General features: G+C 36.1%; 1 protein-coding gene across 1 annotated transcript; it reads left to right on the top strand.

Moving 5' to 3' along the window:
* Positions 1-185: 185 nt before the first annotated feature.
* Positions 186-27,444, top strand: LOC100248563 (uncharacterized). Its single transcript, XM_010653937.3, has 25 exons — positions 186-337; positions 430-490; positions 2,200-2,560; positions 3,750-3,904; positions 4,738-4,977; positions 7,406-7,515; positions 7,651-7,728; positions 7,809-7,915; positions 8,152-8,246; positions 8,334-8,464; positions 8,611-8,714; positions 8,795-8,872; positions 9,037-9,115; positions 9,412-9,580; positions 13,472-13,542; positions 18,266-18,346; positions 18,436-18,506; positions 21,824-21,920; positions 22,023-22,082; positions 22,457-22,511; positions 22,621-23,024; positions 23,103-25,037; positions 25,158-25,727; positions 26,327-26,385; positions 26,963-27,444. Exons 3-25 carry the CDS (start codon positions 2,214-2,216, stop codon positions 27,156-27,158), a joined length of 5,292 nt encoding a protein of 1,763 aa, XP_010652239.1. The 5' UTR covers positions 186-337; positions 430-490; positions 2,200-2,213; the 3' UTR covers positions 27,159-27,444.

The following is a 27,444-nucleotide window of genomic DNA, read 5'->3' as shown; positions in this document are numbered from 1 at the left end:
AACCATATTTGGTTTACCCTAACTTTAAACTGGGGTGTCTTCTACGCTTCTGCCCGAGACAATGGGCGTATTCGTCTTTTCACTCTAAGTAAGCGCCCATTCATCACTGAAAGGGGTGCCCATATCACACCTTAAGTCGCCTTGTTTAATATTCCTTTTTATGACATTTTTTAAATCTTATTTTCTGGAATAATTCTCGCGTTTTTGTTTTTTGTTTTTTTTTTTTGATTTTTTGAAAAATCCTTTCTTTTCACCAGTTTCCTCATCTTTCCGCTTATATTTTTCCCGAGAAAAACTACCGGGAAAATGAAGGGAAAAAGCTGAGCCCTTCAAGATAGTATATCTCCTCTCTACTCTTCAACATCGAATCACTTGAAACTCTCTCCTTTCCATTTGATTGATTTGTTTTCATTTTTTCATTTGTGCAAGTCTTCTTTGCCTCCCTAACTACGAGAAGCTCCCTCTCGTATCGAAACCAACTCTGTCGAAGGTAATTGGATCTTGTTTGAATGCGAATCGAGCTTCTGCCGGCCTCTGGTTGGATCTTGAGGAGTTTACTTCAAACATTTGTCTAGTCTGTGAATGATGATAGCTTTCAATTTGATTATTGTTTCTGGCTTTATTAATTCCTAATGTTTATATTGAGTTTGGAGGTGTCAGTTTAGTGTGATTTTGTAGTTCTTGACTGGCAGTGTGTTTTAATTGGTGTGTCACCATTCTGGAGGGCTGATTTTTTGCTTATGTCACTGTCAGAAGACAATCTCGTACAGTTCTTTCTGTTTTTGTTTTCGTTTTGATTACATGATTTGGATTGTGCACAATCATGGTGGTTGTTCTAAGCTTATAAGGAAACTGCAATTTTTCAAGAGTTTTTATTAATATTGTGTAAAATCTACCATGAATTTAAATGATTTCCTGGTCAACAATGAAGGGGTTTGATAATTTTATGGAAATTTTGTGGAAGAGACCAAAATGGGGCTTCGCCTAATGGTTGGAACAGGCTATTTGATAACTAACAATAACGGTGCAACAAGATGAAATCATGTTTGATTCAGTATTTGGAAAATTATTTGCAACAGCTATTATAGTCTTTTCGCTTATAGTAAGAATTGCACAATTTATCCCATTCCTTCCTGTTACAGCTACATATATAAGAATGTTCACTTCAATTAACACTTCCACCAAATTCCTTGGAAATTAGAATCACATTGCACTCCCCCAAAGGACACCTTGTCCTCAGGTTTCATAAAATACTGCATTGAAAATATGGAAATTCGCAAAAACATTGTAAACCTTTCACTAGTAAATGGTTTTGTTAGCTTCATGAAATGGGTTGGAAATCAATGACCAGAAAGCCTGTTTTCAATTTTCTGTTTATTGGGGTTGAATTTAGCCTTTTAATGCATCTTGTTTTAAAATTTTCTGGATACTCTCTTACTTTGAGAGCAAATTTCTATTTTTTGGATGTTAACTATGTGGTCATCCAATGGTGAGTCTAGATCTTAAGATGTTTGGAAATCTATCCTTACCGCTGAATTTAATGGTTGAGACTGATTTGCAAAAATCTGATAGATGAGATATTTATGTGTGAACACCATAGAATTTTCCTCAATCATTTATAATATTTTCTTGTTTACTTATCAAAAGAAAAAAAACTCAAAGAATTTCCCTCAATTATGATACTAGGTAAGTTCTACTCTTGAATGTCTCTTGCTGTTAAGCACTAGTCAATTTGACACATTGGAATCAGTTTGAACACTTGCAAAGTGTACTATCTTTTTATGGTGGGAATCCTATAAATTTGTTACCATCTTATGATGCTTATCCTAGCAGTTTCCATGTCTGACAAATTGTATTTGTGCCAAAGTGCGACAGTGTTGTTTGTTCACACTGCACGGGCCTCCAACTGTTATCTTTTCAATTTTGGATCTTTTCACTTTTAGTAATTGGTAAAATTTTCTTTCTTGCTTGTGATGGTATTGATGTTAAAAAATCTTATTATGCTGTCAATTAGGCATCGTCTGAGCCACTGTTACCTGTGTTAGCTATGTCTTTGTAAATGATGATATTCTAGGTTTACTAGCTGTCATCTTTTTTGCAGAATGTATTGATGTTTTTGATATTGTAGTTTGTTTGTATACATAAGTTGCATGAATTGTGAGTAAAGGTTTTGAGCCGATGCCTATTCTCTTGCATCAGGTTGTACCAAAAGTATGGATTTCCAGAAGTGCAAATCTTCTAGTGAGGCACCCTCTCTTAGTATGGTACCTTTGAGTTTTTCGAATAAGTTGCATGAGAGGCCTCAATGCCAGGAGAGAAATACTGATCATGTTGTGGCAGATGTAGATATTGACCTTAGAGAAGTTTACTTTTTGATTATGCATTTTCTATCAGCTGGCCCATGCCAGAAAACTTTTGGACAATTTTGGAATGAGCTTTTGGAACATGAGCTTCTACCTAGAAGATACCATGCTTGGTATTCAAGGAGTGGAGCATGCAGTGGGGATGAAAATGACAACGGCTTCTCGTTCCCACTAGGTTACAATAATTTGGTGGAGAGGTATATAATATTTTTTAACTTGTTAATTTCTATATAAAGTTATTTGATGAGTTAAGAAACCCTTTAAATTGGTTATACACTTCTTATTTTGTTCGACACTTGCAAATTTCTATATAAAGTTATTTAGTTTTTTAAGAAGTTCAGAACTAAAGGTAGGAAGCTTTGTGGTAAGTTCTAAAATTCTTGGTTTGTATTGTGTATATCTGTTCCAATGGAATTACATATTTAGTTAAATTGTAGTCTGCCGTATGAATTTTGTTTCACAATTCTTCACATGAAAACTGATCTAATGAGATGAGGGAATGATGGAAAAAAAATCATAGAAACACTTTTTAGGTTACTGAAGATAACTCTAGTCTACCTGAGCTTAAAACTGGCTTCAAATACCTGTGTTTTCCTAAAATAGGAGCCTCCCTGATGTAGGACAACCCTAAGATGGTTGCCTACACTCAAGGGTAGGTGGGCTAGGGTTTTATTTTTAGGGTGTAAGGAGAGGAACAAGGAATAAACTTTATGGTAGAGAAAATTATAAGATAAGAAATAGAGAGAAAGAAGAAACAATGAAAAAAAGATGGAAAACCTTAGAGTCTCACTAAGGCCTTCTAGGAGTCTCACCTAGAAGAAAATCAATGGAGTCTCACCATTGAGGGTTGCAACCTTGCAATGAAAGAAAGTATAATATTATTCATCAAAATTCATTCCTTTGATTTACATTGATTAGCCTATTTATAGGCTTTTCTAAGAAATCCAAAGTCTACTAGGACTCTAATAACCTATTCTACTAGGACTCTAATAACCTATCATGACTCAAATTCTAATTATATTATAACTCAACTAGCTAATCCTAATTAGACTCCAACAAATACCAATCCCTATTCAATTCTAATTAATATTAATCCTACTTAAAGTTTACTTAGGTTTTCCCTTTCTTCCTTGAATAAACTTTAAAAGACTTTCCCCCATCACTCCCATATTAGCATACCAAAGCATGCCACTACAAGTTTCAAAATACGTATATTCTTTCCTAAGATGAATCAAAAAGGGATCTGAATGTGATTGTGGAAATCGTCAAGGTATTCTTCAATTTTCCTGAAACATTTTTGTCAACTTTTATTATTGTCTGTTTCATGCTACCTCTCAATTTTGCAATTACTGGAGTTACTGATCCTGCCATTTGTGCTACCATTAGGTATCCACACATTGGAAAGGATCACTTGGTAAAGCTTCTGAAGCAACTGATGCTGAATACTGCCCCTCCGTTGCATGGTGAGGTTGGAGGAAATGCTCCAAGCGCTGTTGATGTTCCCACACTGCTCGGAACTGGTTCCTTTTCACTTCTGGATTGTACGTAGTTTTTAACCTGTTCTGCTCTTTTCTCTTTTTATTTCTTTTGCAACTCTGAAAAAAGAGTTGTATACAGTACACTTTTGGCTGCACTAGTTTTGTGATTGAAATTTTTTGCTGCATTTGTTTGTGTTCCTTACAAAACTTTTCTATTCTTGAATGGGTTCTCAGTGAACTGTTGCAATAATGAATAATCATGAAATAAAAATTTGTCTGGAGGCTAATTCATTTGGGAACTCATTTAACATAAATTTCATTTTTCAGATTTATGGAGAATCCAGTTTCATATTTTGTGATACTATAAAATTTGGATGAACATAAATTCTGTTCTCTAGTTGCAGGTTTCTATAGTATCTATTTCTTCCTGGAGTTGCTTCTTTAAATATCTTTTGCCTTATCTGCTTGACAGAATGTGTTAATTCATACCCTGAAAAGCCACACTTTTAGTTGTAGAGCATACATGAAAAGGACTAAATCTAGAATAAGTTAATAACAAGTGCTTTGATCATGCCCTTTTTCTGTAACTTTAGCATGTTGTAGCTGGCTTTGGTTCTTTCTCTCTTTCTTTCTGTTTTTTTTTTCCTATTATGATTCAAGTATTAAATATCTCCACCACTTCATTCTATTCTCAGAATCCAGTACTCGTTTAAACCTACCTTGTGCCTTTGCTCTTGAAAATAATTTTTAGTTCTTTTTTCCATATTCCGTTGGTCTGGAAAGGATCAGGATTTTCTTTTCGCTCCTTCACTTGCAATGTCTTTTCATACTCGATATTTTCAATGTCATGTGAGCTGTTTTCACATTTCTAAAGTTCTGACCACCTGTCATTGCAGGTCATAAGAAGAAGGAAAATAAGCAAGTTAAACCTCCACCAGATTACCTTCGTTGGCCCCACATGCAGGCTGATCAGGTCCGTGGTTTGAGTTTGAGGGAGATTGGTGGCGGTTTCACAAAACACCATCGGGCTCCATCTATTCGCTCTGCATGTTATGCCATTGCTAAACCATCAACTATGGTCCAAAGGATGCAAAATATGAAGAAGTTAAGAGGACACCGTGATGCTGTCTATTGTGGTATGATTTACCTGTCATCTGAACATGCGGTTTGGGCTTTCCTGGAATTTCATTATATTAAAAGACACTAAGTTATTTATGACCAATCTTCCTCAAATTACTTGTGGAAAAGGCTACCTTAATTATGATGCTGGATGCTGCTGATGAAATCTTACTCCTAGATATCAAGCTTATGCTTTTGGGAGTAGGCATGGCAACCATTAATTATATACTTTTGTCATTTTCTTTGCATACATTTAATCCCTTTCTATTATTAGGAACTGGGTTAAGTTGATTTTCCTTCAAAAAGACAAGATTTTCTTCATGGATAATTAAGCTTTGGATTTCTGGGGCTAAAATAAAGGCATGTTTGGAACACTGGAATAGGAAATGAGAATAGAAAATCTATTCCATTTTCTATTTATTAGTGTGTTTAGATTACTTATTAGAAATAGGAATAGAAATAAAAAATTTCAGTCTCATGGAAAACTAGACCCACTCTTGTCAGGACTTTAATTCCTTTCTTTCACCAGATACTGTGAATCACCTTCATTCCCACGTACTGAACGCATTCTAAGTGGTAATATTTCATATTTGTAATTTGATTCTTGGTCTTATGGAGCTTTATTTGATGATTCATGGGTATACTGAGTTCACCAGTCCAGGAACACACCCATGAACTGTGTCACATTCTGTAACCTATTTCATAGCATTGCAACAATCTCCTTTGATAAAAATCTTGAGAAATATCATCTCTTGGTTTCCTGCAAGGAAAACAATAATCCAACTTAATTTGACAAGGTTCAATCTTTTTTCCAGTGGGCTTCTGCCTTGCCAAAAATTTTGGAAAAAGATGGATCTTCTCTTGCATTCTTTTTGTATAAAGCATGTGATATGTGATCATCTATTTTCAAGCCAATGATGAATGGACTTTTAATTTTTGGAGGTTTTAAGGACTAAGTTACTTTAGAAAGGAATAACATTTGAGGAATGTCAGTGCAGAGAACTGAGAGATGGGAACATGTGTTAAAGCTGATATTTTGTGATTGTTTTCACCTTAGGAACATGTCTTAGTTAGGGTTATCCAACATGATAATAGAAGTGACTCTTCAGCTCTGGTTGGATGGGCCAATGGTGACTCTGGGGCCTTGGATATATGCTCACCACTCAATAGAGTTTGCACATAGCTCCATCTTTCGTAGTAGACATTAGTCCTAGCATTTGGTTAATTATTTAGCTGAGTAGTTGGTTACTGGGGGGAGCACAACTTTGGTTACAACAGAGTTTCTTGGATATTTTTAGTCCTTGAGTGCTCTTTCTCATCGGTTGGCCCCTCTTTGGGTGCTCCCTTTTTACTTCCGGTGTACTTAGTTGCACCCCCTTTTTATTCAGTGTCTTTTCCAATAAACTGTTTTTTGCCTATCATGCAAAGAAAAAAAACGGATTGTTACCTAATGGGAAGTGAATCTATCACTTTATTGACCAGCCAGCTTGTTTGTCTTGAATGTTAGAGTAGATCTGAAGCTAGCTTCTCTGAGAAGCTGTTGTTTTTATGGCTGTGTTTGAATGCACTGACGTTTATAGGCACAATTTGATCTATGTATTAGTTCTGCATTGTTCTTCATGAAATCTCTCTTTCATCCTTTTTAAGTCTTCTTTAATGGTTTTTGCTCTTAAATGAACTTTTTTCTTTTTGATAACGGGAAATCCACCCTGGTTGCAAGACTCCATACTGAATGCACAAAGCAAACCTTGGGTGATATGAATGTGCCTCTCTACCTTACACCACTTAAATACCCTGGAGGCTTGAACTTGGGGACTCTAGTTTATTAGGTGGCCTCAAATAAACATTTTATTATCCATCAAGGAAAAGGGCAATGAAGGCATCTTCATAGAACTGCTTGTTTCCTTTGTTTTTTTTTTTGATGTTAATAAAAAGATGCTCCACCATAAATATAACAAGAATGCTACTTGGCACAGGTTGAAACTGATACATTTGCAAGTTTTGAGAATCTAATTAGTCACATTTGCATGCATTAGCCTTATAACTTGATTTGTTTTTAATATTATCCTTCAAGGTTATACCATTAGTTAAAAGTGGGCCTTCATATAAGGGGTTCCATGATGACACCCAATAGGGAAATATTACCAACTCGAAATTTTTCACTTTGATAAATATGGCATGAGCACTGTAATTTTCATTTCCTAATTTTTCCAGAATTTATTTGTTGAGGTTTATTAATATTTTTATTTTGTTGCTACTTTCATTTCTGCTCCTTTAGTGCTTCCCCTCAACTTATAATCTGTGTATATATTGTTATTTATCCAGCCTCAGTCCCAACATATGCTGTGAAATGAATCTGGGTTGTGTATTGTCATATTGACATTTCTTAGAATGGAAATCACATTTCATGAATTTGTTCCAAATGACTTTGCTTCTATTCTGTAGCCATCTTCGATCGCTCGGGGAGATATGTAATTACTGGTTCTGATGATCGCCTTGTCAAGATTTGGTCAATGGAAACTGCATTTTGTTTGGCCAGCTGCCGGGGACATGAAGTGAGTTTAGAGTATCTATATAAGAAATGGAATTCAATATGTTTATTCAACCCCCATGCTCATAGTTTGTTGATTTATTTTCTCTGTTTTTATTTTTTTGACCATAACTTACTCTTCTCCTTACATATTTTATAGGGTGACATTACTGACTTGGCTGTAAGTTCAAACAATGTTCTGGTGGCATCTGCTTCAAATGACTTCATCATTCGAGTTGTAAGAATTCCATACATGAAACCAAGCATGTTCTGTTTTTTATTTCTCAATTATACAGATAGTTATTATGTTTAGTACAGTGGCGCTTGCCAGATGGGTTACCAATCTCTGTTTTGCGGGGGCATACTGGAGCTGTCACTGCTATTGCATTTAGCCCCAGGCCCAGCTCTGTATATCAGCTTTTATCGTGAGTCTCATTCTCAGAGCTGTTGTTCCCCCATTATTGCTACTCTGCAATACTTCATTGGTCTTTTCTGATTAATTTTAATTTGGAGACTGCTATTCAAGTGTGATGTTGTTTGTTTGCTATACCACTACAAGTTTATGTGCATTAACTTGGGAAACATGGTTATCATAGATGTGAAATGCCTACTCTACAATTCACTGCTAACCACAATACCTATTCTAAAACGCACACTCTAGGTCATCAGATGATGGAAGTTGTCGGATCTGGGATGCTAGGTTCTCCCAGTGCAGTCCACGGATTTACCTGCCAAAGCCTCCAGATGCTGTCGCTGGTTAGATCATTGCCCATGCATAGCATTCCAATCTTCACAGGTATCTGGGTTATATATACCTATAGTTAACTGTGTAATTTGTTGCAGGAAAGAACAGTGTTCCCTCAATGAATGGAACCTCCTCAAGTAATGGTCCTCAAAGCCATCAAATATTATGTTGTGCTTTCAATGCCAGTGGAACTGTTTTTGTCACTGGTAGCTCTGATACTTTTGCAAGGGTACATCCAAAAACATTAATTCTTGAAACAAATTATTGCTTTTCTACTACTATTATTTATGTTTTGTTGTTCTTATTATACTTGTATTGGTAAATATTTCTGTATATCCAATTGGATGATTTAACCAACAACCAGCTACTTCACAGGTTTGGAGTGCTTGTAAATCCAGCACAGATGATTCAGAACAACCAAATCATGAGATAGATGTATTATCTGGCCATGAAAATGATGTCAATTATGTGCAATTTAGGTTGGTAACTCCTGGTTAGTGAGTGAACCTTTTCTCTTATAAAATTTTATAACTATTTCTTATATTGCTTCAACATGTAGTGCCTGTGCTGGGGCTTCAAGGTCTTCAGTGTCTGACACTTTCAAGGAGGAAAGCCTTCCAAAATTTAAAAATTCCTGGTGTGTCAATGCCTTCCTTTCTGATTTGAATAACAGGATATATAGCTCTTTAAAAATCTTGCACTTGCAACATGCTATTTTCTTCTGTGCATTACCAACACAACTGACCTTTCATTTGATATTCTATCATTAAATACCTGTACCTTGAATCTTAATATTCTCAGGTTCTGTCATGACAACATAGTAACTTGTTCTCGTGATGGAAGTGCAATTATTTGGATTCCAAGATCACGCAGATATCATGTGAGTACTCTTGGATGAGTTCACCCTAAGTGTTTACAGTCTCTGTGATTATGTAGCATGTACTGGATGGTTTTATTTGGTTCTCTATGGGCTTCGACTCAATTTTTTTCTGTTTTCATGCTAATTGTGTTTGTTGAAGTCATTCTATCATTCCGTATGCCTTTTCTTCCTCTAATAATTTGCCCAATTGATGTTATTTTACACTCATTTCCATGAAATTCAGTGAGATTTAATTGAATTCAATTGCAAGATATTGAATTTGGTTCTACTTTCTATTTTCTTTTTTATTTTTTCAGGGAAAAGTTGGACGTTGGACACGGGCATATCATCTCAAAGTTCCTCCTCCCCCAATGCCGCCTCAACCTCCTCGAGGAGGCCCACGACAAAGATTGCTTCCAACTCCTCGTGGTGTTAATATGATTGTGTGGAGCCTGGATAATCGCTTTGTGCTTGCTGCTATCATGGGTACAGAATTTACGATCAATTTGAATGTATCTTTAAAGGAAAATGTTTTTCTATCCCAAAAACTTAACCAAGGTTTTTTTTTTTTGATAGGTAAATTTTTGTCTCCATTGGGACTTGAACCTGAAACCTCCCACAAATCCTCCCCATTCCTTTACCACTTGAGCTAGGCCTTAAGGGCCAAAAAACTTAACCAAGTTTTGAAATTGGAAGAGATCAAGTGGGCCCAAAAAGCAAGGCAAGCTTGGACCCAATTAGGAGATAAGAATAAAAAACATTCGCCCTAAATAGGAAAAGGAAAAATAAAATTTGGAAAATCAAAGATTCTGAAGGAATATGGTAAGATAATCAAAAGGAAATATCAAAGATGTTCATTAATGGTTTCCCTAAAAGATTCACTTTTGAAAATTGGAGGATAAATCATGAATTGTTTTATTCCTCTAGTCCTTGCATCATAGAAGAAGAAAATAGAGAGTTAATTAAGGAAGTCACAAAGACAAAGCACTTTTGCATATCAATAGTCTGAAAGCGCTTAGGCTCGATAGTCTCCAAGCTAGTTTTTATCAAAATTATTGGAAAATAATTAGAAAATGTGTAAGTAAAATGGTCAAAGCTTTCTTTTATAATGATCACATGCTGAAAGAGATAAATAGGACTTTTATCACCTTGATTCCTAAATCAAATAACTCGAGATCCTCAAATCACTTTAGACCTATTGGCTTATGTAATGTTATAAAATAATAGCTTAAATATTGGCTAATAGGGTAAAACCTCTCTTGAACAAAATTGTATCTCCTTTCCAGGGAGCATTTGCCTTAGGAAAACTTATTAATGATAATGTTCTTTTATCGCATGAAATCATGAAATTGTGCTTTCATTTAAAAAGAAAAAGATAAATTGGGATACATGACGATTAAACTTGATATGGATAAAGCATATGATAGGTTTGAATAAGATTTTATTAGGGTAATTCTATCCAAAATAGACTTTATCCCCAAATAGATTGAATGAGTTATGGAAAGAATTTCCACTGTGTCCTATTCCATCTTGATAAATGGCATTTCGAAAGGAAAAATTCAGCCATTAAGAGGTATTAGGCAAGAAAACTCTTTATCTCAATACATTTTCATTATTTGTAGAGAATATTTGGGTAGAGAGTTAGTAAAACAAATTGAGAACCCTCGAAACCATCTAGGAATTTTAACTCATCGAAATGGACCCAAAATTCCTTTCCTCATGTTTGTAGAAGACTGTATCATCTTTGCTAAAGCCCCTCAAAATGCTTGTTCTAATATTAATAGGATTTTGAATAATTTTTATGCCACGTCTGGTCAACTTGTGAATTTTCATAAGTCCTCAGTTTAGATTTGTGAATTTTCATAAGTCCTTAGTTCAGATTTCTAGTAATATTCAAGGGGCTATAAAGAGCAGGTTAGGGGAAGCTCTCAGTATTCCTCTTTTCAATGACATTAGCAAATATCTTAGTTGCCTAATTATTCAAGGTAGAATAAAAAGAAGCACTTTTTCTGAAGTAATTCTTAAATCTAAAAAAAAACTAGCATCTTGGAAAGCTTGTTTCCTTTCAAGAGCTAGTAAAATAGTTTTAATAAAAGCCAATTTGACCAACTCCCATGTTATGAATTGTTTTAAACTTACAAAAAGAAATAATAAGAATCTAGATAGAATCAACAAAAATTTCTTATGGTTACCAAATGTAGGGTCTAATGAATCTAAGGGTTTCCTTTGGTAGCTTGATAAGGGGTTTGTAGACCTAAATCTGAAGGAGGTCTAGGAATTAAGAGGAATGAAGATGTTAATAAAGCTTCAATTACTAAGCTAGGGTAGACAACCCTTATGGATAGTGATTGCATCTGGGCTAGGATCAGGATGGAAAATATGTTAAAGACAACTTTTTCAGAATCTCTAAAAAGGAAGGAGATTCCATTATTTAAAAGGAAGTTATTAATCTCAGGATCTCTAAAAAGGAAGGAGATTTCATTGTTTAAAAGGAAGTTATTAATCATAGAAAATATATTGGAGCTGCGTTAAAATAGTGCATAGGAGATGGTAGGAAAGTCTGCTTCTTGCTAGAATTATGGGTTTATATGTTGTCTCTTGTTTCTTTTGTGGATGAAATCATTTACATTGCATCAATTGAGATGCCAAAGTGTATGACTTCATGAATCGGAATTCCAAGGAGTGGAACCATTCCATTTCCTCAATTTTTCCCCAAATGTTGTAGTAGATATTAAAGTTATTCCTATCCTAACCTCTGCTATTTGTGATAGGATTGCTTGAGGTTTCTCTCAAGATGGTAAATCCACCCTTAATTGAGCAACTTAGACAATGAGAAAGCTAGTGGTGCACCCTATATCCGAAATTCTGCATTGGATTTGGGAATTAAATCTTATGCCAAAAATAAATTTTTCCTATGGCCAGTTATTAAAGATGTCCTCCCTACTTGTGAGTACCTAATAGATAGAAGACTAGAAATTACAAACATGTGTCATCTATGCTATTAGAATATTGACAATATGGACCATATGTTTAAAAATTGCCCTTTTGTTCTAGGAATTTGGGATCACATCAAGTTTAATTGTCCTATGCATCTTTTGTATGAAGGTGATTTTTTATCTTGGCTTGAAATGGGGTATAGAAACTATAAAATTAATTGTAAAATTTTCAACTATCCTATGGAAAAAGTTGTCATTATCATGTGGAATGTATGGATTCATAGAAATCAAGTAGTATTTAGGAAGATCCAACCCAACCCCTTTCTTATTATTAAGAAAGCTATCTTAAACTTCAAAAATCTTCAGGAATATGTGATTGACTCCTAGTTTCAAATTGAAGGACATAATGTCCCTTGAGTAGTTGAAAAACGGAAAAATGGTTGTAAGTAGGCATACGGGTAATGCTTCAATAATTGTCACGAAGTGTATGACTTTCAGATATGACATGTTACCTTCTAAGACTAATAGGTTCTTGCACCTACAGATTGAAGGTGACTCTAAAATAGGTGATAGATTATTATAGTAAAGAGAGTAACATTCCTAATTCTGTTATGTTATTAATGATGAATATATGGAAATTAATTCAAGATCTAAGTATGTACAATTGTTTTCATATTTATTAGAAAACAAATAGAACAACAGCTTGTTTAACTAAGAAAGATATTTGTAACATAGAATCTATCATTTGGAGGTCAATTTTTTCTAGATATGTTACAGAGTTTGGATTTGAAGATTATTGTGGTTCATCTTTCGTTAGAATTTGTAGATACTTTGCTTCGTAGTCTAGAACATTTTTCACCAAATCTTTTTTCTTGACAATTAGTTAAAGATCTATTATTTAAAGCGTATGAGTGCATATTTAGGTAAAATCTTTGGTTTGATATGAAGCTTAGATTTTTTTCTGATATTTTATTTCCAAAAGATTTTGTTCACATGCCATTTGAAGCCATGAAATCAGTTACATGGATCCTTTTAACCATTGGGTTTTCTGAAGATCTTCTAAATTTCATTCTGCTCTTGAAGTGCTTAGCAGTTTCTATGCTTTGCATGGTTAGATTAATGATTTTATTTGTTAATCTTTGATGTTCAATGCCAGAATTGGCTTCGCCCCATGTTATTTCACTTAAACCCAAGCCTGTAGCATAAATGTTAAGTGACTAACATAGCTATTTCTAATTTAATTCACATGTATAATAGTACCTCTTCTAGTATTAGATGATTGGTTTCCATGAGGCAGCTTTCTAACTGGTCTCTAAAGTTGTATCACATATCAGGAATTTATTTTATAAGACAGAAATATGCTCTTCGTGTTGTGCGCTCTTGAGTTATGTGGTTATGAATTGTTTACCTTTCTTGTGTGTAATAATGGCATATTTTGCAGATTGCAGAATATGTGTTTGGAATGCTGCCGATGGTAGCCTAGTACATTCTTTGACTGGCCACAGTGCATCTGTAAGTGGTGTTTGACTTTCTGAATCTTGTTGTGGGTAGATTTTTCATATCATACTTCTAAGTGACTTTCTTCAATGCTTACTTCTTGTTGGAAACTAGGATTAAACTGAATGTTGTAGAGACATTCAATTTCTTTTTAGAAGCCTGTTGAAAGAGAGAGAGAAAACCTTAATTCTCATTCATATGATTAACTTCTTACAATAGAGAAATATATATACAAGGCTAGGTTGAACTAATTACCATATATGTGACCTATATTAAGCAAGGAAAGAAAGATTGTACACCATAAATACATTATATTCAACACTCCCCCTCAAGTTGGTGCATATATGTTATATGCACCAAGCTTGTTACAAATGTATTTAATCCTAGGACCTCTGAGAGATTTAGTGAAAATGTCTGTTAGTTGATCATTTGAATTAACAAAACTTATAGCAACACACCCTGATGCGATCTTCTCTCTAATGAAGTGACAATCAACTTCAATATGCTTGGTCTTTTCATGAAAGACTGGATTGGATGCAATATGTAATGCGGCCTGATTGTCACAAACTAGCTTTATCTGTTCATCTTTTCCAAATCTCAATTCCGGAAGGAGTTGCCTCAACCATATGAGTTCACATGTTGCCAAAACCATAGCTCGATACTCAGCTTCGGCGCTTGATTTGGCCACCACATTTTGTTTCTTACTCTTCCAGGATATTAAGTTACCTCCAATAAAAACACAATACCCTGAGGTGGAACACCTATCTGAGGGTGAGCCAGCCCAGTCTACATCTGTGTAACCAATAATTTGGGTATGACCCCTATCTTCATACAACATACCTTGGCCTGGTGTTCCTTTAATATATCAAAGAAATGTGGATCACAACATCCTAATGGTTGTCACATGGTGACTATAGAGATTGACTAACCACACTCACACGAAAAGAGATGTTTGGCCGAGTGATGGTGAGGTAGTTCAGTTTGCCTACAAGTTGTCGATATCTCCTAGGATCTCTTAGAGGCTCCCCCTGTCCTGGTACAAGTTTGACATTTGGATCCATAGGAGTGTCAATAGGTTTACATTCTAACATACCTGTTTCTTCCAAGATGTCTAAGGCATACTTTCTTTGTGACATAACCACACCTGAACTGGATTAAGCTATTTCAAGTCCCAGAAAGTACTTGAGTTTGCCCAAGTCTTTGGTTTGAAAGTGGTTGAAAATGTGTTGCTTTATTCTTTGGATACCCTCCTGATCACTGCCTGTAATGACAATGTCATCCACATAAACTACCAAATAGATGCACTGGCTCGAAGAGTTATGATGATAGAAAACTGAATGATCTGCTTCACTTCGAAGTATTCCAAACTCTTGAACAATTGAACTAAAATGCCCAAACCATGCCCGAGGAGACTGTTTCAAGCTATATAGAGAGCGACGTAACTTGCACACTAAACCAGACTCCCTCTGAGCAACAAAACCAGGTGGTTGCTCCATATACACTTCCTCGAGAAGTTCACCATAAAGGAAAACATTCTTAATATCCAACTGATAAAAAGACCAATGACACATAGCTGCCATGGAGAGAAATAAGCGAACAGAAGCAATCTTGGCAACAGGAGAGAAGGTGTCACCATAGTCACAACCATAAATCTGAGTATAACCTTTAGCAACCAAGTGGGCCTTAAGACGATCAACCTGACCATCAGGACCAACTTTAATAGTGTAGACCTAACGACATCCAACTGTAGATTTACCAGGAGGTAAAGAAACAAGATCCCATGTGCCATTGGAGTGCAAAGCAGCCATTTCATCAACCATTGCCTGTCGCCACCCAGGATGAGAAAGTGCCTCACTAGTGCTCTTAAGAAGAGAAACAGAGGATAAAGTAGAGACAAAGGCAGAATATGATGCAGATAATCGATGGTAACTCAAAAAATTATAAATAGGATGAGGATTACGAGTAGATCGATTGCCTTTCCAAAGAGCAATAGGCAAATGGTCAGTAGATGACAGAGCCGGGGTAGGAGAAATCGGTGGGACAGGAGGTGAGTCATCAGGTACCTCAGCTGAAGAGAGAGGAGGAGCAACAGCACGATGTTGACGATGATAAACCTGAAGAGGACGAGAGAGCGCATCTAAAGGGGGGGATATATAGGGAAGTGACAATACTTTAGAAATGGGAAGAGATTCAGAGGATGAGAAGAATGGAGAGTCCTCAAAGAATATGACATCAACGGAGAGAAAATAACGATGAGTGTCAGGGGAATAACAACGATAGCTTTTTTGAAGTCGAGAGTATCCCAAGAAGATGCATTTCGTAGCCTTGGCGGAGAGCTTGTCCTATCTAAGTGTGAGAGTATGAACAAAACAAGTACAACCAAAGACACAAGGAGGAAAGAAATAAAGAGGTTGGGTAGGAAAAATGAGGGAATGAGGGATTTGGTCATGTAATATAGATGAGGGCATACGATTAATCAAGTAACAGGCTGTAAGAACAACATCCCCCCAAAAACGAAAAGGAATATGACTATGGAGAAGGAGGGTACGAGCTGTCTCAACAAGATGTCGATTTTTACGTTCAACAACCCCATTTTGTTGAGGAGTATGAGCACAAGATGACTGATGGAGGATCTCATGTTGGGACATAAAAGAAGTAAATGGTGTAAAAAAATATTTCCGAACATTGTTACTGCGTAACACTCGAATAGAAACATTGAATTGTATTTGAATTTCAGCATAAAATTTCTGGAAAATAGAGAATAACTCAGCTCGATTTTTCATCAAAAATAACCAAGTACATTTTGAATAGTCATCAATAAAAGTGACAAAATACTGAAATCCTAAAGTAGACACGGTCCGACACGGATCCCAAGCATCAGTGTGGACAAGTTCAAAAAGAGAATTTACCCGATTATTCAAACGCTTTGGGAATGAGACACGAGTATGTTTCCCAAGCTGACACGATTCACACGCAAGCGACGATAAAGTGGAAAAACGAGGGACCATCTTCTGGAACTTGGAGAGATTAGGATGACCCAGACGACTGTGAATGAGAAGAGGAACATCAGTGGAAATGCAAGCTGCAGGAGATGAAGGTGATGTGAGGTGATAGAGGCCTTGAGACTCACGCCCTATGCCAATCGTCTTCCCCGTACTCCAGTCCTGCAAGATCACAGATTTATAAAAAAAAATGATAGAACAGTTAAGAGTGCGAGTTATTTTGCTGATGGAAATAAGATTAAAAGGACACTCAGGGGCATAAAGGATAGAATAGAGAGGTAGGGAAGGGAGAGGATGAGCCAAACCAATACCTTTAGCCATAGTTTGGGAACCATTAGCTAAAGTAATAGTAGGTAAGGTAGAGATAGTAATAATAGAGGAGAAAAGTTGTTTATTACCAGAGATATCATCAAATGCTCCAGAATCTAGAATCCATGGGCTAAGAGAAGGAGACTAAGTAAAGCAGATAGAGACATTACCAGTTTGGGCAATAGAAGCAACAGAAGCTGATGTGGCTGCCTGATATCGGAGATAGGCATCATAATCACTACCAATCAATTTTTCCGATGTGATAGTAGGAGATCCAGAGATGACAGATGTAAAAATAGGATTTTTAGTCGCCATATCCACTTCACCTGAGATTGAATCACGTTTGGATCGAAGAGAGCCCTAAAGGGAGGTCGGATCACAGCTATGGAAGAAGAACCTGGTATGTTGAGACCCAAACAAAGGAGAAAAGTGACTGGAGATGAAAAAGAGGCCTTCCCAAGGCACACATAGGTCTCGACCAAGGAAGGGAGTTGCCGTCGAAGGCCGGAGGAGGCTGAAAGAAGACCCGCAGAGGCTAAAATGCCAAAAAAATGGAGAAGCAGGGTTCGGAGAGGACTGACGGAGGCTTAGAAGTGCAAGATGGCGTCGGACGAGTCTGCTGGTAAAAGCTCGACACCAGAAAGTGGGCCACGCGCCGGCGCGTGGGATTTAGGCCGCCGGAGAAAAACGGCGCGTGGGAGGCGTGTGGATCAGTTTTTGGCTCCGGTGCTTTGAGAAAAGTTGCAGATCTCCTCTTTGCGCTCCTGATGATGTGGTTGATGTCGGAAAATATCGCCGGAAAAATGTTGACGGTGATGAGGGTTTTCTAACCACGATATGGCTGACCGGAAAGTTTTGGAAGATGGAAAAGGTGACCGGAATGGAACACGGTCACTGGACAAATTCCCGGAATTAATTACACGGGTAAACCAGAAAGAATAAAGTTTTCTCCTTTGGCTCTGATACCATGTTGAAAGAGAGAGAGAGAAAACCTTAATTCTCATTCATATGATTAACTTCTTACAATAGAGAAATATATATACAAGTCTAGGTTGAACTAACTACCATATATGTGACCTATATTAAGAAAGGAAAGAAAGATTGTACACTATAAATACATTATATTCAACAAAGCCTTTTAATGTAAATAATTTTCTGTGGTTTGTTTTGGCTTTAAACTCTTAGTTACATGCTTCCAGATTTACCCCCCATGATTGATCTGAATTCCTTTTCATAGGGCATGACTTTTTCTGTTCTCTATTGTGATAAAAAAAATGGCTTTCTCTTCTGTTTTTTTTTTTTTAATTCTCCTAAATGTTTTAAAACAGAATTTGGTTTCATTCAATGTTCTCTTGTATTGCCTGATCTTATGACTTCACATTTATTTTGCTTCTGTGGCTCACTGCTTATCATTGTACTTTTGGCAGACCTATGTTTTGGATGTTCATCCTTTCAACCCTCGGATTGCTATGAGTGCTGGGTATGATGGGAAAACCATAGTGTGGGATGTAAGATATTGTTCTCAAAGCCTTTCCATACTTATATATTGCTTTGCCAGTTTTTGTTCATTGAGGACCTTGGTGTACTATGTTTCTAGATATGGGAGGGCATACCTATCAGGACATATGAAATTGGACGCTTTAAGTTGGTTGATGGAAAATTTTCTCCGTAAGTGAACAATCAAATGCATTCTTTAATTTTATGCTATTTATCTATCTATCTATCTATATATATGTGTGTGTGCGTGTGTATGTGTATGTATGTATGTAAGTATATATATCCATTAGTGGAATTGGAAATTTTCACCCACTTGATTTGATCTCTTCTTCTGATAGAAAATATTGTGTCACTACTCTATCATTTCTGTTCTGCAGTTTTGTAATTTTAAAAACTCCATGGGTTCAGTTATGAAAGATTTGTGTCATAATTGATATTCTTGTACAATTTTGCATCTTTCCTATTTACACCATGGTATAGAAATGTGTCTCTCTTTGTGGAAACTGACACCATGGACCATTAATTTTGTTTCTTTTCTTTTTTGGAGATAGGCAAAATTCAAGTGCCAAAAATTGGGAAAGCCTTAATATACAAGATGTATACAAGGAAACACTGATAAAGCAAAAGAATAGATGAGCAAAAGGTTCAACAGGAAGCCGAAAACAGGATCCTGTGCTAACACCAAATTCTATATCAGATAAGACGAGCTTCCCTCCCTCAGGAATCCCCTGGACTGCACAAGGACTCTTAGCACCAAAATAGGAGAGGGGTGTAGTTTTCCAAACTTTCTTGTGTCTCTTGCAAACAAAGCTGCCTTGCTAACAACCAGCAAGTCCATGATGGAACAGGTATCACATAAACAGATAAAGAAGAGTAAGGCCTACAGAGAACAAGCCACCTCGCACTGAAGAAGAATATGGTTAACCATGAACTCCTTGCCTTACACCTACTGACTAGATCTTACACCTTCACATGAACTGGTCAATAGTGAGAATCTTATCGTAAAGTTTCCCACCCAAAAATGCTCACCTTAGGAAGGATATAGGAGCTTCACACCATCGATGATCAAACGAGGCATGTCTGAGAGGAAACATAATTTTCTTAATTCAAAAACAAACAATTCATCTTTATGAATAAGCACTAGGGATTCAACTTGGGCAGGTTGGCCCAATCCAACCCAAACCCAACCTGATGTTTGGTGGGTTTGGGCAATTATTTTGAACACTTGGGTAGGACTTGGGTTGAGTTTTTTCAGCCTGATCTCAATTTAGGTTGGGCTTGGACCAAGGTTCAAACAACTCAAGCCTAACCCAAAATCCAATGTCATATTTTTTTATAATATTTATAATATATATTGTCCTATATAATGATTTTATTTTCCTTCTAGATTTTTAAAGAAAAATATTAAACTATAATTGTATCATATACTTTTTCACTTTTTTAGAAGGTATATATATTTATTTGTACTTTTTTTTTGTTAATATCTTGAAATTTCGCCCCATTTAGTATTTAAATTTTGGTATAAATATTTTTTTTTAAAAAGTTCTAGAAAATATTGTGAATGGATTTTGAATTATACAACCGGAGTCTACTTGAACAACTCAAGCTTAGAAAACTGAGCTTGGGTTGAGTACCTTGGGTTGAGCTTAGGTTGATTATTGCTTAATTCGATTTAAACTCAGATAAGCCATCAACCCGACCCACCTTGCTCAAGTTGTGGTCCTAATAAGGACCAAGAAGGATTAGATATCCTTCCACAATGGACAGAATCTAATAAAAAAGTAGAAAAGTGTGAAAAGAGAAGCAAGACAAGCTGCATAGAGGAAGGAGATTACAACATAGCCCAACCACTAATAACAGTTCGGGGAGGCCAAAGTCCTCTACAAGATACACAAAATGTTTTGCTCCTCCCTTGCAAAAAGATCCACCACTTGATTGATTAAGTGAGAAGCCTAAGAAGGAATCTTCCAACTCTGCCGTGATGTAAAAACTTTGATGAAACCAATGATTAGATCTTGATTTCTATTAATGTTATTATCATTCTCTTGACAATCTAAAGCGATTTGGTGATGAATCATACATGTTCTTTCCTTTGTTCTTCCTATGTGCTAATACTTCATAGAAGAAAATTTTGATAAAGCACAGCAGTGTTACATTTATATATGAATTAATCAGCAGAACTAAGATTGATTTTGAGTTTAGGCACCAAAATTACATCTGAGGGTTGACTACTTTAGTTTTCATCATTTGTAGGAATTGCATGAGAGTTCTCAATAGAGACTCACAACAAGTTAGAATTTACCATCTTATTATGAAAAGAACAATAACTGGCAAAAGCAAAGAAAGAAAATTAGATGAGATAATCATAAACACATTTTACATGGTTCCCTCAATGCATGGTACATCTGCAGATTACACTCCTCCCACCATGCTGCTAGGCAGAAAGAAAACAGAATATAATACCATGGACTTTAGTGGCTAGTAATATAGACCTGACATAGGCATCTAAAATACCCTTGAGGCTCCACATAAACACAACAAATCTCTACTAAATTGGCCAGTAGCATATAAGTTGGTGCAATTTCAATTAGAGCTGGCAAATTAGTCTTCAGGCTGGACATGTTATGACTATGGGTTGACCTCCTGGACCAACCAATGTTTATTCAGTTTAGCAGAATTAGAAACTGAAGTGGGGAACAGTATGGGAAACTGAAGCTAGAGGTACAAAGAATATATGCAAAACATCAAGCAGAGAAATAATTTTGAATCAAGTAAAAAACTTACATGAAAACATAGAGAGGCACTTTGATGAAACCAACACTAATTCTGCATATTTAGGGGGTGAATTATAATGATAACTTCATGCATAATTAAAGAAATTGAAAAAATTTCCTGGGTTTTATGTGTCTGGATCTATGAAAGAATGATTGAAAAGAAAATTCTGAAAATAGCTTGAGAAAGCAATCAAAGCACTTAGTAAGTCAAAGCCTTTTTTTTCCCTTTCTCTCCCATGCACACAAAGAAATTATGGAAAAGATGGTTCTCTGGAAGTGTACCTAAGAGTTTCTGAAAGGTTTCTGAAAATTTTCCAAAGATCGGATGTCTCCCCTATTGTTTTGGAAGGTCATCTCCAGCCTTTGAAACAAGTTTCCAGGAAAGTGTGGCGTTTACGGTCTAACCCATTTTAATTTTTAATGGTATCATTAGTTCATTGGACTTTAATATTCTCAAATATTTGTATAAGATAAGTTCGCTTGTGGATTCAATGGCTTTGGACTAGCTCAATGTTTGCATTTCTAAAGTTTTATAATCTAGTGCTTAATCTGTAATCTCATGAATTTAACAATTATCCTAAATGTGGTTGTCATCTTTAATATTTTTCATTTTATATTCAATTTTGTGTCTTTTGCTAAGTCTTGGTATCTATAAATAATTTTAGCTGTTATAGCTTTATCCTTGTGATGGAAGATGTTTTCTCTGTGACACAGGGATGGAACATCAATTGTACTTTCAGATGATGTTGGTCAAATATATTTGCTAAATACAGGCCAAGGCGAGTCTCAAAAGGATGCCAAATATGACCAGGTACTAGAAAAAAATTTTGATCAACTACTTGGCTTCTGAATGTAAGATAGGTTTTACAAACTGCTTTTATGATGTTTATTTTCGTGTATATCTTTCCTGCAGTTCTTTCTTGGTGATTATCGCCCCCTTATTCGCGACACCATTGGAAATGTTCTTGATCAGGTTAGTTTAATTGCTCACTTTTACATTATTATGTGGTGGATTTTACCCTTGTGCATTTATGATCACTATTAACAAACACACTACAAGAAAATCAATTGATAGCATTCCATATGTCCTACACCCTTATTATTGCAGAGGTTTGAAAATTTATTGGTAAAATTTAGAACTTATGATCTTCTTTCCAGTTGAGCAATTTATTTTCAAATTTTGTTTTTTATTATTTGTACAAACTTCTGAAACTTGGGGGATTTGATTTTGAAGCCTACATGTAAGCAATCACTGTCCATCAGGGCCAAGCACTTAATATGTCAAAGATCTTAGTGGCATATTCTAATACATTTGTTAATCTGAAATGTGTATAACATCTGATGCAGGAGACACAGCTTGCTCCACATCGAAGGAATATTCAAGATCCTCTCTGTGATTCTAGTATGTTTATGGTTCCCTCTAAATATGCTGTATTTTTTTTTCCTTAAAATAACTTTCTGAGAAAATGGCTTCTGTTAGTAATAGTTTGGTCTATGATGGGAAATGCCAGGTATGATTCCATATTCAGAACCTTATCAGACTATGTACCAGCAACGTCGGTTAGGAGCACTGGGTATTGAGTGGCATCCTTCTTCCATAAACCTTGCTGTTGGACCAGATTTCAGTTTAGGCCAAGAGTATCAAATGCCACCCTTGGCAGACTTGGACAGAGTAATGGAACCACTACCAGAGCTTGTCGATGCTGTGTACTGGGAACCGGAAAATGAAGTCATAAGTGATGATACTGATTCTGAGTACAATATTGCTGAGGAATATTCTAGTGAAGGTGAACATGGAAGTTTAAGTGCTGCATCTTCTTTTAGTGATCCAGAATGCAGTGCAGAAGACACTGATGTTGAACACAGTCATAAAGATGGTCTTCGTAGATCTAGAAGGAAAAAATACAGATCAGAAGTAAGCATTGCCTTAACAAATATCAATTTCCTTCTTTGTTTATACCCGTTTGGCATTAAATCTTTTTTTTTTTTTCAGGTGGAGATCATGACTTCTTCTGGGCGGCGTGTTAAAAGGAGGAATTTGAATGAGTGTGATGGCACTTCGTCCAGGAGTAGAACTAAGAAATCAAAGAATGGCCGGAAAGTTTCAAAGAGAAATTCCTCTAAAATACAGTCCCTGAGACCTCAGCGAGCTGCTAAACGCAATGCTCTGAATATGTTCTCTCAAATTACTGAAACTTCTACAGAAGGAGATGATGAAGAAGGTTTAGAAGATGATTCATCAGGCAGTGACCCAATGATCCAGGATTCAAACATGCAAAACACTAAGTCTGACAGAAACTTGCAGAATGTGCAACAGAAATATCAAAGAGGTGAACAATCCTCCTTAAATGAGTTTGAGAATGCAATCAAGTTTCCTGAATCCCAGTCTAATGCTGGGAACAGAAGGAGATTGGTTCTTAAGTTTTCACTTCGTGATTCTAAGAAGTCTATTCCTTCAGAGGATACCAGACCCAAATGTAACACTCAGGCTGATATAGTGCATTCACCTTCTAGACCACCTCCTAAAACTGTTGAAGAAAAGGAAACCAACTTAATCTCTGAGGATCCAGAGTCATCTTCCATGCATGCAGCTGATTTGGAACAATCTCAAAACCACAACAGAGATGATTTCATACATAAACCACGATCTGAAGAGACTGAGGATCATTTGGATACATCTGCGGGTTACAAGGATAATAAAATCAGATGGGGAGAGGTCAAAGCACGCTCATCAAAGCGTTTCAGATCAGGAGATTTCGTTGCATCAGATGCATGCACAGGATTTGATGTGAGTTTTGATGTTCATAATGGAAATGGGAAAGATATTAATGGGCAAACTAAACCTGAGAATGGATGTGGAAATTCTTCACCTTCAGAAATCCAAAATCATGCAGGTGAGTTGTTAGAAAAGTTGGGCAGGGATGTGGAACCATTTGGAACTGGATTAGAGAATAAGGATGATGTAAAAAATAATGAGCTTGCTCCTCCTGGAGAAGCAAATAAATCTTCCTCATTTCAGGGGTTGTCTCTGCTTGATGACCATCAGAAAATTGATGCTTCTGCCATTTCTTCTAACGGAAATCTCAACAAGCAACATAAAGGTTGGTCTGGATCAGATGAATTCAGAGATTGTGACTCACTAGAAATGGATGAAACTGTTGGCATAAACCACTCCCACGATCTGAAAGGGAATCCTCCTGCCAACTCACTTAAATTAAGAATTAGATCAAAAAGGATTGTGAGGGACCCTAACTTCCCTTCCAAGCTAAAGTTTGTTACTGGCACAGAAGAGCCAAGTAATATTGGAGGTGATTTGATGTCTAGAAGCCACTCAAGGATGGAGCATAATCAAATTTCAGAAGTACCAGAAGAGGATAAAGTGATTGAGATGCCAAGTTCTCCACATAGGTCACATTCAGATTCAGATAAACAAAATTATGATGCTGTTCATAAAAGAGCAAAATCATATATGGCTAGAACCAATGCTGAAGGGTATGGTGGCAGCATGGAAGAAAGTGCTTCAAATGCTGGCAACTATAATTATGACTCAGGAATTGATTTTCATGAAGCTACAACTGATGCAGTACATAGAACAAGATCTATGGTGAGGGATACAACTTCACAGGAGCCAAATAATGTAATGAGTAGATTTAAAGTGAGGGAGGAGACATCGAAGAATGCTGAGAACTATTCCAAGAAAACAAGGGATCAGCTTCAGTCTGAAGAATGGATGTCCAGTTCAAGAATGAGAGTTAGATCAAGGTCTACTAGATATAGGCGAGGTGATTATGATAATTACCTGAGTCCTTCAGCTGGAAGGATTTCAAATTTCTCTGGAAGAAAAGTTTCATGGCTGATGTTGTCAGAGCATGAAGAGGGTTACCGATATATTCCTCAGCAAGGTGATGAGGTGGTGTACTTGAGACAGGTAATCTCCAATCCATTCCCCTCTCTAATCTTTTATACATTTTTGGTTTTGAATTTTGAATTTTGAATTTTGTGATATTTTGGTATAGCCAATTTATATATGGGATGCCCTCATTTTCAGGGCCATCAGGAGTACATAGAAAAATTGAATCTGAGGTCAGAAGTAGGTCCTTGGAGATCACCGAAGACAAACATAAGAGCTGTTGAAATATGTTCAGTTGAAGACCTTGTTTATGCCTCGCTTGCAGGTTCTGGAGATAGCTGCTGTAAAATCACACTTAAATTCACAGATCCACTGTCCAGTGTGTTTGGTAGAACATTCAAATTGACTCTGCCTGAACTGATTAATTTCTCTGACTTTGTTGTTGAGAAAACGCGGTATGATGCTGCGATTGGAAGAAACTGGACCCATAGGGATAAGTGCCTGGTCTGGTGGAGGAATGGAGAAGATGGTGGTGGCAGTTGGTGGGAAGGTCGGATTCTTGCTGTAGAGGCCAAATCTCGAGAGTTCCCTGACAGCCCTTGGGAAAGATATGTTGTTAAGTACAAGGGTGATGCTGAAAACAATCTACATAGTCCTTGGGAACTTCATGATCCTGATATCCAATGGGAGCAACCCCAGATTGACTTTGAGATCAGAGACAAGTTGCTTTCTTCTTTTGCGAAATTGGAGTCAGCTCACAAAATTCAGGTTTGTCTTTTCTTCTTCTGTGTGTGTGTGTGTGTGTTTTTTTTAAATTAAGTGGGTATTTGGTAAACCAACTTAATAACTTAAAGTGATTTAATGACTTAATTTAAGTCATTAAGTAAATTAAATATGTTTGGTAAAATAACTTAATGATATGACTTAAAAGTAAAAAACAACTTTAAGTAATAAATAAAAACAATCAACTTATTTTTAAATCCACATTTTCATTTTACCTTTTTACCTCTATGATCTCTTTTACTATTTCATGACCTCTTTTGTTGTAGTTATAATTTATGAAGATAAATATATTAATTTGATGATTTAAAATATGTTTTAAGTTAATTTTATCAAACAACCTTAATACTTAAAGGAAGAATTAAACAATAGGTTTTAAGTTAATAACTTAAGTATAATTTAACTTAAAGTCAACTTAAGTCATTAAGTAACAAGTATTAAGTTTTACTAAACACCTCCTTTAGTGTTTTACTTGATTGGCTGAGAAATTTTTATTTCATGTTTGCACTTCTGCTAAAGGAAGAAATTGCAGAAAAATGAAATGTTTGTCTTGGAGTTTCTGATCAAATCTATGGTAACCATTGCAGGATTATTATGGGATTCAGAAATTTAATCAAGTTGCTCAGAAATTGGACTTCCTTAACAGGTATCTCTTTCATCCTGTTTGGGAACTGTTTTTAAAAGCAGTTCTTTATTCGATAGAAAACAATTTTTTAGGAAATCGTATTAGAAATAGGGCATTTTCTATGAACATATTTTAATTCTTTTAACTTATTTTTTGGGGGCGTTTTAAAAAATAGTTGTATAAATACAGAGAATGATTGAAAATGAAGTTGTATAGATGTGTAAATATTTCAGTCACTTTCACTTACTTTTTGGGGGCATTTTAAAAATAGAAGTTATTTTTAATAAATATTTGGAAACACAAAAAATAAGTTGAGAAAATTCCAAGTTCTAAAATAGACTTTTGTTTAAGAAAACATCATCGAACCATTGTCAAAAACATTCCCAAACAGACCCTATGTTTCCTCTCACAATATTGGCAATGAGTAACAACTCATGTATATATCAAATACCAATTCCCCTTGTGAAATTGTGGCTCGGCTCCAGGATCTCAGGTGAAGGAGCATATCCAATTTTATGTTGTAGAAGTAGATGCAGGTGGGTGGGAGAAGGGGGGAATTGAAAAAAGTCCTCATCTTTCAGTGTGGGAATTCATGCAGGTTTCCAGTTCCATTATATCCTGAACTGATCCAGGCAAGGTTAGAGAACAACTATTATCGGACATTAGAAGCAGTGAAGCATGACATCATGGTAATGTTGTCGAACGCCCAATCATACTTTGGGAGAAATGCAGAGCTATCGAGCAAGATGAAGCGGCTGTCAGATTGGTTCACAAGGACATTATCAAAGTTGTAAGAGTCTTATTACACAATACTTGTCCTTTTGACTTGTGTTTGATCTCCGGACGTGTATGTTTCAGACCCATCCACCCAATTTTGGAAAAATGGAAAAATCTTTGTTTAGGCAGTAGTGTTGTATGGTATTGAGCACAGGTCCAGAGGGGAAATGAGTTCATTCTATTTGTTTGTTCCAGAAATTGTACATGTATAGAGACGTTCACCATTTTTAATGGTCTCCTTTCCTCGATTATATAAGAAGATGAAAAAGTTAAAAATATATATATATTTCTCATTCATTGTTA

Source organism: Vitis vinifera, chromosome 7 (genome assembly GCF_030704535.1).
Source record: "Vitis vinifera cultivar Pinot Noir 40024 chromosome 7, ASM3070453v1".
In the NCBI taxonomy this organism is placed as follows: Eukaryota; Viridiplantae; Streptophyta; class Magnoliopsida; order Vitales; family Vitaceae; genus Vitis; species Vitis vinifera.
This window is presented reverse-complemented; position numbering and strand designations above follow the sequence as displayed.